This window comes from Erithacus rubecula (assembly GCF_903797595.1).
Source record: "Erithacus rubecula genome assembly, chromosome: 14".
NCBI classification, from domain to species: domain Eukaryota; kingdom Metazoa; phylum Chordata; class Aves; order Passeriformes; family Muscicapidae; genus Erithacus; species Erithacus rubecula.
This window is the reverse complement of record NC_136666.1, coordinates 4,754,047-4,772,109: the sequence shown is the minus strand read 5'-3', so window position 1 is coordinate 4,772,109 and position 18,063 is coordinate 4,754,047. Positions and strand designations below refer to the sequence as shown.

The 18,063-nt window shown below is 40.7% G+C and overlaps 1 protein-coding gene across 1 annotated transcript in view; it reads right to left on the bottom strand.

Moving 5' to 3' along the window:
- The window catches only part of CERS3 (ceramide synthase 3), a gene marked incomplete at its 5' end in the record, with an annotated part of 41,808 nt that overhangs the window by 20,425 nt on the left and 3,320 nt on the right, over positions 1-18,063 (bottom strand). The window contains 5 exons of the mRNA XM_079318071.1: positions 752-809; positions 4,269-4,387; positions 6,342-6,459; positions 7,962-8,144; positions 16,099-16,157. Of these exons, the coding sequence (XP_079174197.1) occupies positions 752-809; positions 4,269-4,387; positions 6,342-6,459; positions 7,962-8,144; positions 16,099-16,157 (537 nt within the window). The remainder of the gene's footprint in view (positions 1-751; positions 810-4,268; positions 4,388-6,341; positions 6,460-7,961; positions 8,145-16,098; positions 16,158-18,063) is intronic.

Genomic DNA, 18,063 nt, shown 5'->3' with positions numbered 1-18,063 from the left:
AATCTTGATAACTGTTCTCCACCAATTTCTAAAGGGAACTTACATCTCAGATTTATTATATTGTTCCCAGCTTTTTGGCTTCTTTTCAGGACACCTGAAACGTTCCAGTTCACAATTTCATCATCCAAAGCAGTGGGTGTGTGTTTTATTACTGCAATTACTCAAGATATGTTGCCACAGTGATTAAATTTGCAGTGTTTACCAGTCACACACACCAGTGGTTGAGGATGATAAACAGTGTTTGGGGAGAAGGGCCAGATGAGCAGAGACACGCCGGGATCTGCTCCGCTGCTCGGGGGAAGCACTAATGACACCCCAGGCAGGGCTCACAGAGTTACAAGCGCCACTCTCTCTCTTATTCCCAACTTCTGACTCAGCAGCAGCACCTCAATAAACAGCTGTGACCCCCAAAAATGCTGCCAAGAAAGCTTTATGGCCTCCTCTGAGGAAAACATGGCCATGTGATGCATTTGTAGGTGTTAACAAGGCATGTTGTAAAACCATCTGCGTGACTTCTTCAAGCTTGCCTTAAAAATACTGATTACTCATAAATTCCTTTATCATAAAAGGTCAAAAGTTAACTTAAAAATTAAACCTCAGTGCATATTGCAGCCCATCATCTGGATTACATACACCAAAGATCTGAACCCACAGAGCCACTGAAACCATAGATACTTCCAATGGGATTCAAGAAAATCTAGAAATTATTTTGTTAAAAACAGAGTATCAATCTTCCAAAAAGTTAACTTACATCATACAGAAATATAAATCCAACAATGGAGGATGTCAGATAGAATGAAAATCGCCAGCTGCAAAATGGAAATGAAAAAATGGGAGCAAACCATTATATTTTGTAAAGATATTGTCCTAAGCCAGAATTACTGCAAATCATTGTGTATCACAATCTTCACATGAATGTGGCCCCACACTCAGTGTTAAAGATTTCCATATGTTAACTGTATCCGGATTATTAATATTTAGATAGTTAAGGTTTGAATAACTGCTAAATTAAGAATTCTTTTTCATTATCAGAATATAGATATTTTGTAATGATAGCAGTAATTTTCCAGCCAGGCTTGAACTGATCGAGAGAATGACCACAGCAAGTGTAATAAATTCCCTAAAAATTAATGTTTGAGAACACAAACCTTTTCCTGGGCTCATTCACTTCATCTCTCTCAACACCAATTGCTGATAATAGGGGAGACTTACAAGTTATTAGCATCTACTGGGTTATTTTACATCTTGTTACAAGGTCTCAAATAGCTATAACCTCATCTTTGACTAGCGTGCCAGAATTTCGCCTGATCTGAGCTTTTTGTGAATTAAATGGATATCCAGCAAGGCAGATAAACCTTCCAGGTTTGCACCATCAGCTTGCTAAGTCAGCAAAAGGAAAGAGCTGTTGAGCATCTCAGTGCACTGTGCTGTCGCTTTGGGGTGTCAGAGCAGGACGCTGAGATTCGCAGCCAGCAATCAGCTCTGATGACTCTGGAGCCTGTGTGGGAGGTGTTGTCCCTGGGGCTGGGTGTGCCTGCAGCCTCAGCCCAAACATTCCCACTCCCACCTCTACAGGTGATGGAAAACTCCTTCCTTCCCACTCTTCCCCTCGGTACGAACGAGCCTGACCTTCCCCGTAAGCAGCTCTGCCAGACCAGCAGGAAAACACTGCAGGACTTCACATGCAAAGAGAGGTTGTGACCACAGGGACAGGCACATGGCCCCAGACCTGGTGAGAACTTGCTCTAGAACAAGAGAGCAGCAAGCAGCTCCCAGAAAAAATAAACCCACTGAAAAGGAGAAAGCACCACAAGAACACTGGACCAGTGGATTGAGAGATGTATTAAAATGAGATTGTGGTCTTTGGAAAGCATTAATGAAGTGCCAAATGAGAGGAGAACCTGTTTAGTAAAAGCAGCTCCTCCTTTCTGAGCCCCACATCCCCTCGAGGTTGATATTCCGGGAGAAAGAATGAGATGTTCAAAGTCTGAGACAGTGTTTTATGAGAAAAACAACAAACAAAAGATGAGGACGTGGAATGTTGGAGGTGAGGCAAAATAATGTCTCATACCTGAGAAAGAAGTCAGGAAAAGAATTATAAAATTGCCATTTGATACACATGTGATAAACAACTGTTTTTCTTCTCAACTTTAAACTATCTGTCCTCAGATGATTTGAAAATAGCACTACACAACAAGCACTGCATGACAGGAAAAGCACAGAGGTGCATGGTGGAAATTCAGAGAGCAAATGGAAGGGGAGAGTGGAAACCACAAGTAATACCTGGCTTGGAGTTAACAAAGAGATGCTGGAAAACACAACACTGTGGCATGGCACAGACTTTACGCAGGATGCCTCCCATTCCAAACAAGGAGGTGTGAGTGGTCCAGTGGATATGGCAGAACTGGTTCTGTGTTGATTTTAAAGTGCAAGTGGTTTTTCAAAGCACAGAGCACCTACAAGACTGTGCCAATAGTTCCCAGTCCTACAAATACATATATTGAATACATTTGGCAATAAACAGCTTCAGTGAACTCATTCTGTGTGCAGGACTGCCAGAGCACTGCCTCATTTTGCATTTAGCTGAACTTCTTTATGAATTTGGTGAATAAAACCTGAAGTAAAACTCATTCAAATTCACCAAATTTCACTCAAGTGCCTTTTAAACTCTGATCCTGGCCACCAGAGAGAGCACTGAACAACAGCTATGCAAGAGGATTTTCTGGTTTAACTTCAGGAATCTTTTCTCTTGAACTGAATGTAACAAAAAAGAACTTAATAGGGGAAGTTAAAGGCTGGTAAGTCTTACAAGGCAGTGAGGGTTTCATGCAAAGGGCTTTCCAAACCCCAGTGTTGCTTAACTGGGAGCACTAATAGCATAAGTATGGTTTAGATCTGGCTCATCAGATTTTCCCTGTGATTCAGAAAAAAGATCCTGGAGATTGCAGGCTTTCAAAAAATTTCATAATGCTCATAACACTGACTACTAGAGTAAAATAACTCCGTTTCTCTTTTTTTTTTTTTTTTTGCCTAGAGAATTAAATTCAATTAAATTCACTGACAAAGAGCAGAGCAAGGTTCACAAAATTGCACAAGAGAAACCTGTTTGCTTCATTCTCACTCAAGCTGCCAAGCAAGTTAAAATTTCAGTCTTGAGCTGTGTGTTACTAGAGACAGACATGCATGGCTGGCAGGTCTTGTAGCAATAGCAGGAAATCTTATTGTCACTTGTGAAACTAATAAACTGATCCCCAAAACAACAGCAGACATAAACAATGTCAGCAGAGTTTACTCAGCTCAGACTTCAGAGACACACCTCTGTCTATCATCAGGATTTATGTCTTACAGAGAACACCATTAAATCATCATCACATTGATTAACACTGAAAATAATCTTGATAAAGTGCTCAACTTGGAGCTCTGTGCTGTACTTTTAACCCTCATTCCTTAAGCTGATCTACAGTAACAGAGGTTCAGTATTATAATCAGGTGAATTTTTGCCAATGTGATTATGCTAACGAAAAGCCAAATACACAGAGTGCTCTGAAAGTGCTTTACACTGGTACAGTTAGTGTCAGTACCCAAAAGGGATGAGCTGTGCCCATTTGGGGATTTGCAATTTGTATGAGATTTTAGATCACACTTGAAGTGTTTAGGTATGAGGAAGTTCTCACACATAAGTGAAAAATCTGTGCAGGAGGTTTTGAAACTTCTTACATATTCATTACCATCACTCAAAGCTGCTCACTGGCCCACTCTCAGCAGTGAGTTTGAGTTCCTGTTTCACACAGTATCCCATGATCAAGCTGTGGTACCTGTCCTTTAGTCTGGATGCCACAATTCCTGCTCTTGAACTGACTTTAATACACATGACAGCATCCCAAAATGACAGTGTGGGTACAAACATAAACCAGGGTAAGCATTGTTGCTCCCCTATGATTACTGGCAGACAAGAAAATATTTTCCTATTCTCTGCATGTTTTCATCTTACACTTTGTACCAGGAGCTTACAAATCCATTATTCCACAAAGAAGAAAACTGTAAAATATTTTAACTTGTTGTTTTGTTTTTTTTTCCCCAGGACAAACAGTTAACCTTAACTTTCAACCATTTTTTGGAGAAATGCTACTAAATCCTTTCAACTTGTTTGTGTATTCAGAAACCAAACCCCTCATCAGGCAGACCCAACCTTCTGGAAAGGGGGAACATCAATAATTTTTTCCCAAAAGATGAAAGCAATAATAACCAAAAGCATTGTCTTTCCTTACAAAGCTTCCTTGAATTTCTGGAGCACTGTTGGGATCTCGAGGTTTCGCCGTCTCCTGAACCATTTCTCCACCAAATGGACAGTGCAGTTGCACTTTTTGGCAAGGCCTTTGATATCTGACTGCAAGAAATGGAACAGTGTTAGCAGTAGATACACTCCAAAGTCACTTTCATTTATTTTGTGGTTAACAGAGCAGCTTCCCACAGTTGTAAGATCTTAATTTAAAAATATTACCAATATTAAATATGCATGGGGGCATTTTTGAGTAATGCTTACAGAAACCCTGGATTTTTACTTATATGAATCAAGCAGGCACAAAATGAACAGATCCACAAACTGTTCTTTTGTCTTTCTGGTCACCCCTGAGAGTTTCAGAGATGCAACTTTTACTGTTAGATGACAGCTTAGGCTGAAAGGGGGAAATGCCATGCATGAACACATGTGGACATGGCACCTAATATCTTACTTAATCATAAATACTAATATTTTTGTTTATATGAGAAATGGCCTGGAAATAAAGTGCCCTTTGCTCTGTTCTCAAATCCAAAGCAAGTCATTGACTCCTCCTGAGCAAGGTCCAATCAGACTGTCCCCCTCCAATACCAGAAGTAAACTGGAGGTGCAGCAAGGTCTTAGAACTGCACGTGGCCATTGGGGTGCCACATCCCAGGGTCTCTGCATCCTCTGTGCTCCCAAGATGACCAGGCAAGCAGGTGCCCAGCACAAGGCAGTGAAAATCCTGCATTTCAGGGTGCTCAGTGCCCCACATGCAGCAGCCTGTGGGCTTCCTCCCTCTCCTCCATCCCCAGGTGCAGAAGGTGTGGGATGACCTCCCCAGGGCTGCCTCAGGAGCAAGGACAGTGTTTGACTCATCCCTGGGGAAGTTCTGTCCTCCCAAGAGCAGTATGCAAATAGTGGGTGGCAGCAGCTCTGCCTCCACAAGGTGAGGCCAGTCCAGGTAGTCTCCTACCTTCAGGGAAACCTCTGGAATGTGAGAAAAGGCACCTGAGCTGCCAGGGAGGGCTGGAGGGCAAAGCAGCCACAGTGTCCAGCCCACCCTGCTGCCTCTGAGCTCTCCACTTGCCACGCAGGAATAGTGACTCTGTTTCCATACAACAGAGCCCACATGCCTCAGCTGCCAGCCAGGCTTTCCCAGGCACACTTCCCCAAGCTGGATACCTAAAGAAGGCAGCCTAAATCCTTCCCAAGCTTTGAGGAGTCAAAAAATGCTGTGATTCCTTTCAGAAATCAAATGTCCAACTGCACTCAAGCAGAAGGCAGGAATGAAACTGAGACTGGGATACTTGCCCAGGGAGAGAAGAGCTCTTGTGTGAATACATCTATTCCTGATGTTATCAGGCAAAAGACACAGTAAAAGAATAGTACAGTTAGGGATAGAATGCCAAGTTCCACTATCAGTAATTATCAAAATCCCTCATTACTAGAAAGCACTTATTTCTTTTCAAAACCAGTGTAGGAAAACTGTGATTGTTTGGGAACTGTAGTCAGGTAAGGGAACTTCCTGAGGCTGCACTCACAAAGTACCTGCCTCCCATCAAAAATCAAGTTGCCTCATTTTTGGAGGTGACAAGCATTGGCTAGTCTTTTCTCCTTGCTCAATTTTAAAAACAAACAGCATGGTAATAGAAGGATTGCTTTCTTTCTCACATAAGCCAGGATTAAGTATGCAGAACATAACGGATCAAAAGACTTCCATGCCAGCATTCCAATATTACTGCCTGCAGTGAATACCATCCTCCTTTCCTGCAACAGACATCAGCTGAAGTTTTCTCCAGGCAGAATGAGTTAAAGATGGAATACTAACCTTCATTGGAAATATTATTAACAGTCTAACCTAGAACAGCCTGCCAGAAAATTAAACATCTTAAACGGATTTTCTGTTTCGGATGCCATATACCCTTGTCAGCAGAACAGCAACAAAACCCCAAATAAATTAAGTCATCTGTCAATCAGCTGGAACTCATCCCATGATGTCATTGCTGAGAGCTGATTGAAACAGTAAGAGTGAGATTTTCCAAAAGAAAAATGAGTTTGGAAGAATGAGAATCCTTACTTGGGATGGATGTCTTGAGCACTCCCGGAAATAGCTCTCTAACACAGGATTAGGCTGTGGCTTCACACGTCTTACATTCTTTATACCCAAGGCTTTTGCTAGAGGTATAGCAACATATCTGAAAAGACACAGCAGGAAAAGCTTTAGAAATACAACACAGTTACAAGACCTTGGCTGTTCTCATGCCAGGATATGAAGAAAACAAATGTGATGCAATTTAATCTGCCATAGAACGTGGTACGAATGTGCTATGAATGTGCACTGAGAAAAAGGGATCTCCTTCTTGCTAATCCCAAGAGGGAATCACAGTTTATCAGCAGTTACACAACCAAGACCCAAGGTATGCAGTTTGTGGCCATGAAATGCTGCTAAACTCAAAAACACATCCTGACTTTTATGGCCATCGGAGTGTTGGAGTCGAGTGAAGGGAGACCAGATGCTCTCTCCCCGTGAGCTCAGGGATTGCCACTGAGAAACTTCCTCCCAGTGGCCAAGTCACTTGGCACCTTCTTCACTGGACCACCACAACCCAGCCTGTGGCACACAGCCGGTCCCTGAGACTGATGGATTCTCTTTCCCTTCCCTTTTCCAACCCAAATGGCTGCAGAGGGTGCCAAAGGTTTCTCCCTCCTGCTTGGGCAGGGTGCTCGGAAGAGCCCCCTCCCTCCTGCTGCTATCAGCCATGGATTCTTCATTACTCATAGCAGTGGTCAGCTCTCCTCAGACTCTGCAGCCAGATGTGTGGGCTAATTACCCTCAGCAGTCCTTTCCAACAGCACTGCAGTGACACAACTTGGGCAAGCATGTGTTCGGGAGACACTGGGAATGGTTATGAACATATGATCCAAATTACTTTTGATTTCCAACATGAATGATCTTATCTGCTTCTGGTTTAAGTCTGTCCAACTTACGACATTCCAAATTTCCTCATTCTGTCCTGAAATAATTATAAAAACCTACTAATCACATTTTTTTAAGAGGAAAAAGTAAAGAAAGTAAAGCAAAAAAGGTGCAAATAAACAAGTGAAAACACTGCAAATCTTAACATGATTGTAGCTTTCTTCTGTGGAGCCAACCTCTGTCCCCTAAGATTCCAGCTGCAGAAGAAATCCATTTTTTGGTGCCAAAGTGAGGGGGGTTAAAAAAAGAACCAGCTTTACTAGATCTGCATAAAATGTTCACATGAAACTTTGAGATCCCTCCAGTCTGCTTAGGTTGGCCACAGAGAGACACCTGGGATCTCTCAGCCTCACATGAACGTTCTGGTACAGGACCAAATGAGAGGTTTGAGAGGACAAATCTATCTTTCCACTGAAAAAGGAAACCCAAATGGTTTAGAATGACTTGTATCTCCAGTGAAAGGAGATAATCAGAACTATCCAAATGCTGTTCTAGAAAAGCTGGATAGAAATAATTTCCTTCTGGATTGGAACACAGCCACACATACCTAATCATGAAAATATTTCCCAATTTTTCACCTGCTATGTTATCTGTACTAGATCTTCCTAGTAAACCACCAACTAATCCTCCTTTATAAAACATAACACTGATCTACAGATATCCCATTTCCAGCATTAATGAGGATTAACATTAGCATCAAATTGCATTTCTGTTTCTTACCTTTCGCTGAAGAATCGGATGACCAGCAGTACAAAGGCATATGGGATTGTGGCATACAGCTGATGTGGCTTGGGAAAGACAAGTCCATCACGGTCTACAAAATCTGCCCAGGTGCAGTTGATGGGCATCCAGATATTCTCCCACCAGAACCAGCTGTTGAGTGTCTTTAGTATGTATGCCATGCTGAGTAAATAAAGAGAATTTCATTTATTCCTCATGCATTAGAGAGAAAATGTATAAAAAACCCCATATTGGGCTTTGTTGTGTAAAGCCAGTAAAGTTAGTGTTCTCAGGGGAAAAAAAAAATCATACAGGAAATTAAAACCCTCTTGGTTTAAAACAAGGAGGTGGGATTATAACCCATCAGAAGATAAAATAATAAAGCCAAATTTTGATCTGATATAAAGCAATATAAGGCCTTTGAAATCTGCACAGGGAGGTACCTGCTGCCTCCTTTCAGTCACTCACACTGCACTGCTCAGTACCTGGTCAAATCTCCTGCAACACTCATGTATTATCTATCATATTAATACTAATGAGAACTGATCTTCCTGAGGCTGCCTTTATAAATTAAATAAAGGTGGGAGGAAGAGTGGAAAAGTGATGAGAAAGTCCAGGGAGTGCCTCAATTCCATAGTAATGAGGGCATTTCACTGATGAATTACTGCTGTTTAATATGCTAGTGGATATATACCCTGAATTTGCAAACACCTGTGCACAGGAACAAGTGGGGGGGAAATACAGTGCATAGCAAGCTTTTTCTGGAAACTGTAGGAAATAATATGATTTAACTGTGACCAAAATCTAGATCAGGAACAAATATCTAAAATCAGTTCTGGAAAGAAAAAAAAAAAAATCACTCTTACAATAATGAAATACCTTAGTCAAAGTCTCCTCTTTAACTTTTGTGGTCTACATTATATATTTAGAAATTACTGTTCTCTCTCATTTATTTGTAAGGACTTTACAGCACAAAAATGCCCTATATCCTAAAAAAAATATCCTAACACTGAAGAAAAATAGAAGTTACTATAACATTTTCCATAAGGCTGAAACACAATTTTTCCATGATTTCTAGGAATAGTAAACTTAAATTGCTTTTTCCATGCTAAAATTTTCTGTAAACCAAGAAAAACATGAGGAAATAACTGATTGAAACATAGCCCTGATGAGGAAACAGTTGAGCAGGGAGGATGATTTCAACCAAAGCTTTATCTCATCAGATCTCCCAGCAATGTCTCTGTACAGGATCATGAGATAAAATCAAACCATGCCAAGGTCAGGCAGCATTTCAGCCCTTTCCATGTTCTTCCATGGAAACTGGACACAGCTTTAATTAATTAACAGTCAAACAACCATTGCTGGTGCACACTGGGCTGTTTCCACTAAGCTTGGAGCAGGTTTGTGAAACTGTGACCTGTGCCCATCAAACAGAGCTGGTTACCAGCACTGCAGATCCATTTACTGGCCAAGCACAGTAGTCAGAATTGAACTATTAATAACCCAACCATTTAATCTTTTTAAATGCAGGAAGGGGACAGTAAAAACCTCTTGAATGAATCGTGTGTGTATAAGCAAATGCAAAAATAAAGGAGGGAGAAATCACAATTGTTCCTGCACTGAGACTTTATATGCCAAGTTTCAGCCTAGAGCAATGTTTTACTGCAGAATTATAAACTCCTGGAAGTGGGGATTTATACAGGGGCTGCTAACAGACCCTAAACAGCAGCTTGCAGGCGCCATCCTAATGAAGCAGGGCTTTGAAACATGACATTTGGGTCAGACAGAAAGGCTTGCAGACAATAGAAGACCAGGGGAGAGCCTTGTTACACAGTTCTGCTTCCTAACATATCTATATTTTTTAACCAGACTGTGCACTGTAAGCTATCACAAGCTGTAATAAAAACAGGCCAGTCTGTCAGAGCACTCACAGTTGCCTTGTGGTGGGATGGGCTGGGACTGAACATGCACCCAAAACTTTTAAACCTTAGAAAAGCCCAGTGGTGCATATTTTCTTATTGGGTTCCTGAGAGCTCACTAATTGATGGTTTTCTTCTACACATGGATGCCTCACCATATGATTACCTTTTAAAGTAGTTAATATAGCACTATTAAACTAAGCTCATAAGTACATGCTTAATCTTAAAACATAAGGGATTTGAGGTCTGATCCAGAGTTCACATATTTCAGGGGAAATCTTTCCTCACAAACACTACACAGATTGATCAAAAGGTGGGTTCTCTGAAATTCTTCCTTTTGTAATCCATGTATTTGTACCAGGCCCATGGGAGTTAGACTATCCCTGATGAACATTGCCCAAGTGATTCTGACAAAACCAATGATGACATTCCAAATCTGTCTGCATTTCTTGGGTTTCATTACCCTTAAACTGGATGCTTTTGTTGCAGCAAATCAGGCCATTCCCTGGGAAAGCTTGAAGATTTCCATGTTCATAACAGCAGTGAAATAGTTGGGTTGCTTTCCTGCCTCCCTTCAGCTCTCATCACCAGGTTCCTGGAGCACCTGGGAGATGAGGAATTCCTCACCAACACTGACCTGAGCAGGAGCAAAGGGGGCAGCCCTGGCCACCAGTGCCAGTGCTGGCATCAGGCTGAAGACACTGGATTTCAGAAGTAGATGGTTTTGCACTTGACAAACTGTCACAAGTTTTCTTCCTGCAAACGCTGCTTTCAAAGAACAGGCAGCAGATGTAAAGGTCAAGCTTGGCCTGATTTGGGACCAGCTCTAACTAAAAACTTTAAATCCTACCTGGCCTAAACCTCCTATTGCTGAGTGCTGAGCTCAGAGCTTCTCCTGACAGCCTGTGGCAGTACCAAGCAAGCAGGAGTGAGAAATTCAGCAGTGAGTGACTCATTCTGCCCAGTCTAGGGTGAAAAACCTCTGCCTCTCCCCAGATCCCTCTCCCTAGACCAGCACTGCCAGGAACATTTGCATTGACAAAAACTGAATAGTTCCTATGGAAGGGGTTAAAAGTCAGTCAAAAAGAAAGATATTTTCTAAAAACTCAGGTTCCTCTGCATCTCAGGGATTAAAAACTCCCAGTAAAGAAATAAAATCACCTCCCTGCTAAAGAAGGATCACCTCTGTAGCTTAATCTAGTTTTAATGGGCTAGTGCAAAACAGGAAAATCAGGAATGATTACTGCAAGAACTGCATCCTTTATAATTAAAGGAAAGCCCACACAGTTGGGAAGTACCAATGTGAAGTTTCTTTCAAAGCTCTGTTTCTTGGATTGTGCATATATTCAATTTTAAAAAGCCCTCATATTTTTAATGATACTAAACAAAATAAAAAAGGGGGGGGGGGCAAATTTGGAGTTGACAAGACCTATGTGTCTGCATTTTGCAAAACAAAATCAGGAGCTGCTTAGAAGTGTAATTTCTGGCTGCCATAGTCTGAGGAATTAAAGAAACTGAGCCAAAGCTTTGATTTTATTCTTCACACAAAAGCTTTCACTTGCAAAAACTGCATTTCCAATCCAGGACTGAGACAAGGCAATATCCAGGTTTGCATGATGTATTAGGAGGATTTCCTATCCTTATTTACTGAATAAATTACAAAACCCAATGGATCAACAACACAAACATGCAAGTGAATGTAACCTTAATTCTCCTAAGCATCCCCTTAGTCTGCTCAGTGATGCTCCAGAGGTGTAACAAGGAAAGACTGAAATCAGCAAAAAGCAAGAAGAACATAATTCTCCTATTCCCCTCATAATTTGGCAGAACTAATAAAGCTGGTGCAGTAACTGCTGAGAAAAATCAAGCCTCAGATATCAAAATAGATAAAGCTGTTCCAGGCTCTTCATCCTCAACATGAAATAAGAGTGGTTTAAAAGAGCAAATAAAGATCAGATCTACCATATCACAGGCTTTGGTTTTGCTTAAGACTCAGCAATATTTCCAGGAGTTAACACAAGTTTCAGCTGCAGATTTGTGCTCTACTACAAATAAACTTTTTTTTTTTTAATATATTATGTGAAGAACCCCAATTGCATCTACCACCATGAAGCAGCTGATCAGAGATGGGTCCTGCACACTGAACCGTGGTTTGTGGAGGAAAGGACTGACAGAAGGATGTTTTGATGCTGCCACCTCTTTGCATCCTGTCTTATCTTTTGTGTGAGTGGGAATTCCAGTTGAATTCTCCACAACCTGAGGCAGGGGTGACTGACACCTCTCCCAGCCCACACACAGCAGCAGTGGCAGCACTGAAGAGAGGAGCTGCTGCACTCAGTTTCTTACAACTAAACCCCAAAATACTGAATTCAAACAGCAGAATTAAGATTGCTGTGAGACCTTTAACTTCACATTTACTCCCTGGCTTGTACAGATCTCAACTGTAAACACTTTAAGTGCCTCGTTACAGGGCAATTACAGCATTTTACTGCTTTGACTGTTCTTTCACATTACCTTGTAACTTGGGTACTATATTGAGCAGGCAAAAATAGCACTTTGAATAAATCTCAATTAAGGTGGCAAGTGAGTTTTTATTTTTCCTTGTTCTCTGGGAAGAAAAAAAAAACAAAACCAAAGTAAACCAGACTTCATTGAAATAATTCATTTTCGGTGTGAAAGTCACCACACTCTCACCCTACTTAAAGGTAAATAATTTCTGAGCAGTTGAAATGATTTTAGGTGATGGCAGTCTGCTGAGGAAAGTGAAATACAGTTGTTGACTGTACAGTTACAGTGCAAACTATATCCACTTTTAAGCTTTAAAAATCCATAAGATGAATAGAGTGGAATAAAGAGCTATGAAATACCTCGAGTAACTGCAATAATTTTTGCAACTGCAATAATTTGAGATAAAAAGTAGTTGTCGAAAAAACCTCTAACCCTATCTAAGCTGGAGGCTCTTAATAGATGATTAATTCAAAAAAGTTTGAACAACATACTTGTTGCTTTGAGAACACTTATCAGAATGTAAAGGAATTACAGTTTCAATTACAAGACTTTTCTTCAAATTTTTACTACTGGGGAAAGAATCAAAAAAGGATTACTTTTTGCAGCTTACCAAAACTCTGTTTGAAATACAAATTTGAAGTCTAACTTCAAATGCTAAGCTACGTAATGGAGATTTTACCAGAGCTGTGTCACTTATTTAAGGTGAGAGTTAAGGGCAGAGAATTGAGCAGCACAGGGTCCACAGAGGTCAGGACAAGCAGAGGTACCACAGGACATGTGGAGGCAGCAGAACAGTGAGAACCAGAGAGGAGACCTGAGGCTCTTGGCTTCTCCACTTTCAGTGGATGAGTCAAGGTTTTAAATTAGCCCTTGGAAGGCAGGAAAGGGACAGGATTGGTGCATTTGCTCTCTGGAGAACTCTGCAGCTCCCTGGAACAGAATCTTCAGCCGTGGTGTGAACAGGGGCTCACCTTGGCCATCTCTAGATGATCTCCACAGCACCCTGAGCCAGCAGCTGAACCCAGCCTGCTGGGCATCCCCATTCCCAGCTCTCTCCTGGTTGTCCCTCCTGGGCAGTTCATCCTGCCCAGACATTCCCATGCACAGAGACAACTGGAGGAGGAGCCAGAACAGAACTGGTCTTTCATTATTTCAGCCACTTTGACATCCTTTTCATGTCCTGACAAATGCAAGGGAATTTTTTAGCTAAATGTGAGGCAGCACAGCCTCTTCATCAGCAGAGGCACCCAGCTGAAGGGCTGAGCTAGGATAACAGTGAAAAATAGAGACATACTGCAACAATATGATTGGGGTTCTTCCATCTGAATGTTGTGGTGTTACCATGAAATAACCCTTTCTGGCAGCTTGTTTAGGTGTGTTATTTATAGCACAAGCTTCTTCATAGCTTCAAATAATAATAAAAAAAAAGAAGCCTCTGTTAAACTGAATTTTTTAAAGAACTTTTTTTTTCTTAACATTTTACATTAAAAAAAAAAATTAGAAGTAGCTTTATCAAGCTACTCCAATTCAAGGTTTCTCTTATATAAATCATATCCATATCATTAGTTAACATTCATTCCTATTAAGAAAATTTCCTCCCAGTTCAGAAAGAAGTGCTCTTACAAGCACTTAACAGGATAATGGTACAAGAAGTAGAAAGGCAAAGCTACTACTGTAACCTGTGTTGTCTTTTTTCCTTCAATAAAAAGCAGTTCTCATAGGTTGGAATACTTAGTGGCAAAATATGAAATCTTATCAATGTCATTCCAATCTTTACCTGGACTACTCATAAGAGTTATTTATAAAACAAGGTTAGAGACCAGCACATGCTGACAGTTCAGAACACAGACTGGCATAAGGAGAGGGGAAAAAAAACCAACAAAATGTACCAGGGCAGGGAAAAAGGGCAGAAAAAAAAAAGAGATCTTACCTTTCTGAAGTTGCAGTCAAAGAGACCATAAGCACATTAGCAGGGAAGAGGCATCACACTCACTACTCTGACTGAGGTAAACACGCCCTATCTCCAGAACCCTTTCAAATTCTTTTGAGACCCACCCAGCAAAGCTGCACTTCTAGATTTCTGACTGAAGGCAACCCTGATGTCATCCACATCACTCTGTGAAACTCAGCAGCAGTCATGCCAGTGCCTTCCCTGCTCGTTTCAACACAGCAGATGAAGAAATGTTTGAAGTCACGTGGGTTTTGTTGCACGATGAGAATTTGTCTCACCGTATATTGCTACACGCACGGGAGGATGCTGAGGGTGCAGAAAAGGGAGCACCAAAAACATCACTTCACTCTGACAGGTTTTAGATCAAGTGTGGGGATTTGAATAAAGTTAGACAAAAGGTTTATACTTCTATTGACCATTCTCAGTAGTACTTCCAGCTTAATCAACTGAATGTTTTATAAGAAGTGCTCCAGTTCCTCAGATCTAAAATGGAATTTCTGAAATTCCTAGAGCAGAAGAAAGCACACACTGAGCATGTGTTTGGTTAGAGATACCATAGAAACATGCCAGTTTTACTTAACCTGATTGTTTAATTTCTTCTCTAATTCCATGACCAAGGAATCAAGTTGAAAGTCATTCCTCAGCAGCTCTCTCCACTTTCAAATAACAGCCTTCAGAAGTGCTGGCATTACTTTGCATTCTGGTGGACACATTAATGTTGTTGCAAAGGGAGAAGAGAATCTCACAGAGGAGCCAGGAGCAGAGAACCTTTTATTAGCCTTTTCTTTCTGCTTGCAAGTCAGCAAACAGCAACCCAGGAAATGGGACCAGACTTGTCAGAGTTGAGCCAAAGCTCCATCTCAGCCAGCACTCTGTCAGATGGAAGCCAGGAGCAGATGGTTGGAAGAGCACAAAAATGGAAGAAACACAAAATAGTCACTGATAAGGCCCCCCAGTCATCAGTACTTTGAGGCTCCAAAACTACTTAAACCACAGAAGGCATCTATGGGAATAACACTGGAGAGGCTCCCTCTGCAGGCCTTCCTTCCCACAACTCCTTTTGAGCATATTGAAACTTCCATCTGAACCTGAACGCCTGCCATGAAAAAAGAAGTGATCCAGGCAATATTTGGAACCTCTTCACTTATCTCCTCTCCTGAGAAAAGCGTGGGTTTCTTCAATACAGCATTTCTGAATTTTAGGTATTCTATCTTGCAGCTATTGCAAGTCTTTGGTCCTTCCATAAAACTGGGAGCAGTATTCAATAACCTGATGCACGAGAGAAACACTAAACATGAAAGGGTACTTCAGAAAAGATTATGGGTTGGCTGCTGCTTTAAATCATCTCCAAACTTTCCCACATGTGAATAAGCCACTGCTGTGAACCAAGCAGAAGATTTGGGAACTCTGTGCCAATTAGGAAAGCCTAGAGCAAGCTGATTCATACATCACCTGGCCAACACTGGGCCAGGAATGGAAGAGGTAATTGGCAGCAGCATCTTTCTTATGCCTAAAACCACAATTTCTTCACTGTTGCAGTAAATTGCAAAAAAAAGTTTGTTTGACTGGAGCAAATGTGGGACTGTTACCAAAAAAAAAAAAAAAAAAAAAAAAAAAAGGGGAACACATGTTTTTATATCCTTTTTGAGCTGGATTTGTTAGACTGGCACCACCTACATAGGATACTATTACAAGATTAAAGATATTCCATGGTAAAGAACAAGCTAATCATACCCCCTTGATTAAAGTGCCCACTGACCTTACAATTATCTCTGCACCTCCATAGTGCTTATCCTTCAGGAGTCTTAAATTTGAATGCTGCAAAAAAATAAAAATTAAACCAAAAAATACCTTAGTCTGCACCTCTTACTGAGAAAATAAATTTAAAAATTTAAGTGCTACCATTACTTACTTGCAGCATAGTATCTACTCATTCATCAGACAATTAAATATAACTAAATACAATAATATAACTAAATATAACTAGATAATGGAGACATCTATTTGACTGTTATTTTACATACCACCAGGAATTATATATAAATTCTCAGTAAAAAAAAGTACTACAACAAAGTAGGAAAAAGTTATTTCTTTCAGAAAATGTCACAAAAATTCCTGCCAGCTGAATTAATATAATAAATTACAGTGAATCCATACAGTGGGTGTGAGCTTTCAGCTGAGGTTCCAAGCAGTTACATAAGATAGTTTGTAGTATTAGCAAACTTTCTCACTAGAAAAAATCCTCATGGCAAACCTTTGAGACTGTCTTAAATCTTAAACTTTTAGAATCAGAGCTGTTGCATGTGGTGCCACCTGCAGAAGGAGAAGAAAAAAACAAAACACCAAAACCATCCCAAACCCCCCCAAGGGTTTCTTGTTTCCCTTCACTAAAAAAAAAGGGGAAAAAATCCTGTAATTAATCTGGAGAGCCAAAAATAAATGCTCTAAATATACTGTCTGTTATTACCTAACCATTTTTCCTAACTGATTATCTCAATGGCAGAGTTAATCAAATCTCAGCCATATGTATACATGGAGGAAATGTAGGAATCAATTTGATCTAATAATCATTTGGAATCTGAATTCTCTCTTCACCACCAGTGAAACCCACCTCCTTGCCATCAGGAATTCCTCCAAGACTAAAAAACCTTGACATTCCTGTACTTTCTGCTCCTCAAGAATCAACAAAAGCCTGAAAATAAATCATTCCAAGTCATGTGTCACAGTATCATAACTCAAAACCTTGCAATCTGTAGTTTAAAAGCTAAAATCCTTCTTTTCACAGGAATTCACTTCTCCTAATATGCCAGCCTTCCTCGACATAAAAGGAATGAAAAAGTTTCAAAAATCTCTCAAAGAGCTTTTTCCTCAAGATGTTTCTTCCTAGTGTGACCTGATTCATAATCCAGACCCTTATAGGGAGAGGTTCACTAAGGAGAGGCTCGTTACTAATTAACTAGTAATGCCATCTGTCTTAAGTAAAGACTCTACTGCTGATCCACTCTGCCATAGGCTTCAGATATGCCTTGGGAAAAGGGGCACCAGAAAAAGACATTACCTGGGGATTGCCTCCCAGCCAATTGCTCTCACACACTCAACCAGCAAGGCCAGGAACACCACAATTATGCTCTTACAAGCCCTTGGCTGTATTGCATTTAAATACTGAACACACCATGTATCGATAAGCCTCCTGGACAGGAATTAATGATCATCTCCTACCCATGGGCACAGAGATGTGATTTGCTGAAGAGTTCATCTGCTTACAGGTTGGTTGTGACACATTCTTTACACAAAATCCTAATTGTTTTATCTTTAAACTATCTTTGGTGAGAAGGCTTTTTTCCTTTTCCTTGCTTTAGCATCAACTTGCCCATACTTGTTGAAATCCCTTTTCTGTTAACCAGAAATGTCATATATAACTGCTTATCTATGTAAGCAACTTCCACCAAGTTTGTTCCAATACCTTTGCAAAGGCAAAACTAATGTTTTTCTCTCCACCTACAGCACTGCCAATTCACCCAAACAACACTCTCTTGTTCTGCCATTATCTGAAATGCAAGAGACTAATTCACACAATCTCTGGCTGCAACAATAAAATTTAACAAGTAATCCAATCAACTCAGTTTCTTAATCCATTTCCAACAACATAGGACTAAAAAGAAAAAAAAAAACCAAACCAAAAAAGATGCCTTGCTGCTCCATGGAGCTGGAAGCACTGGTTTAA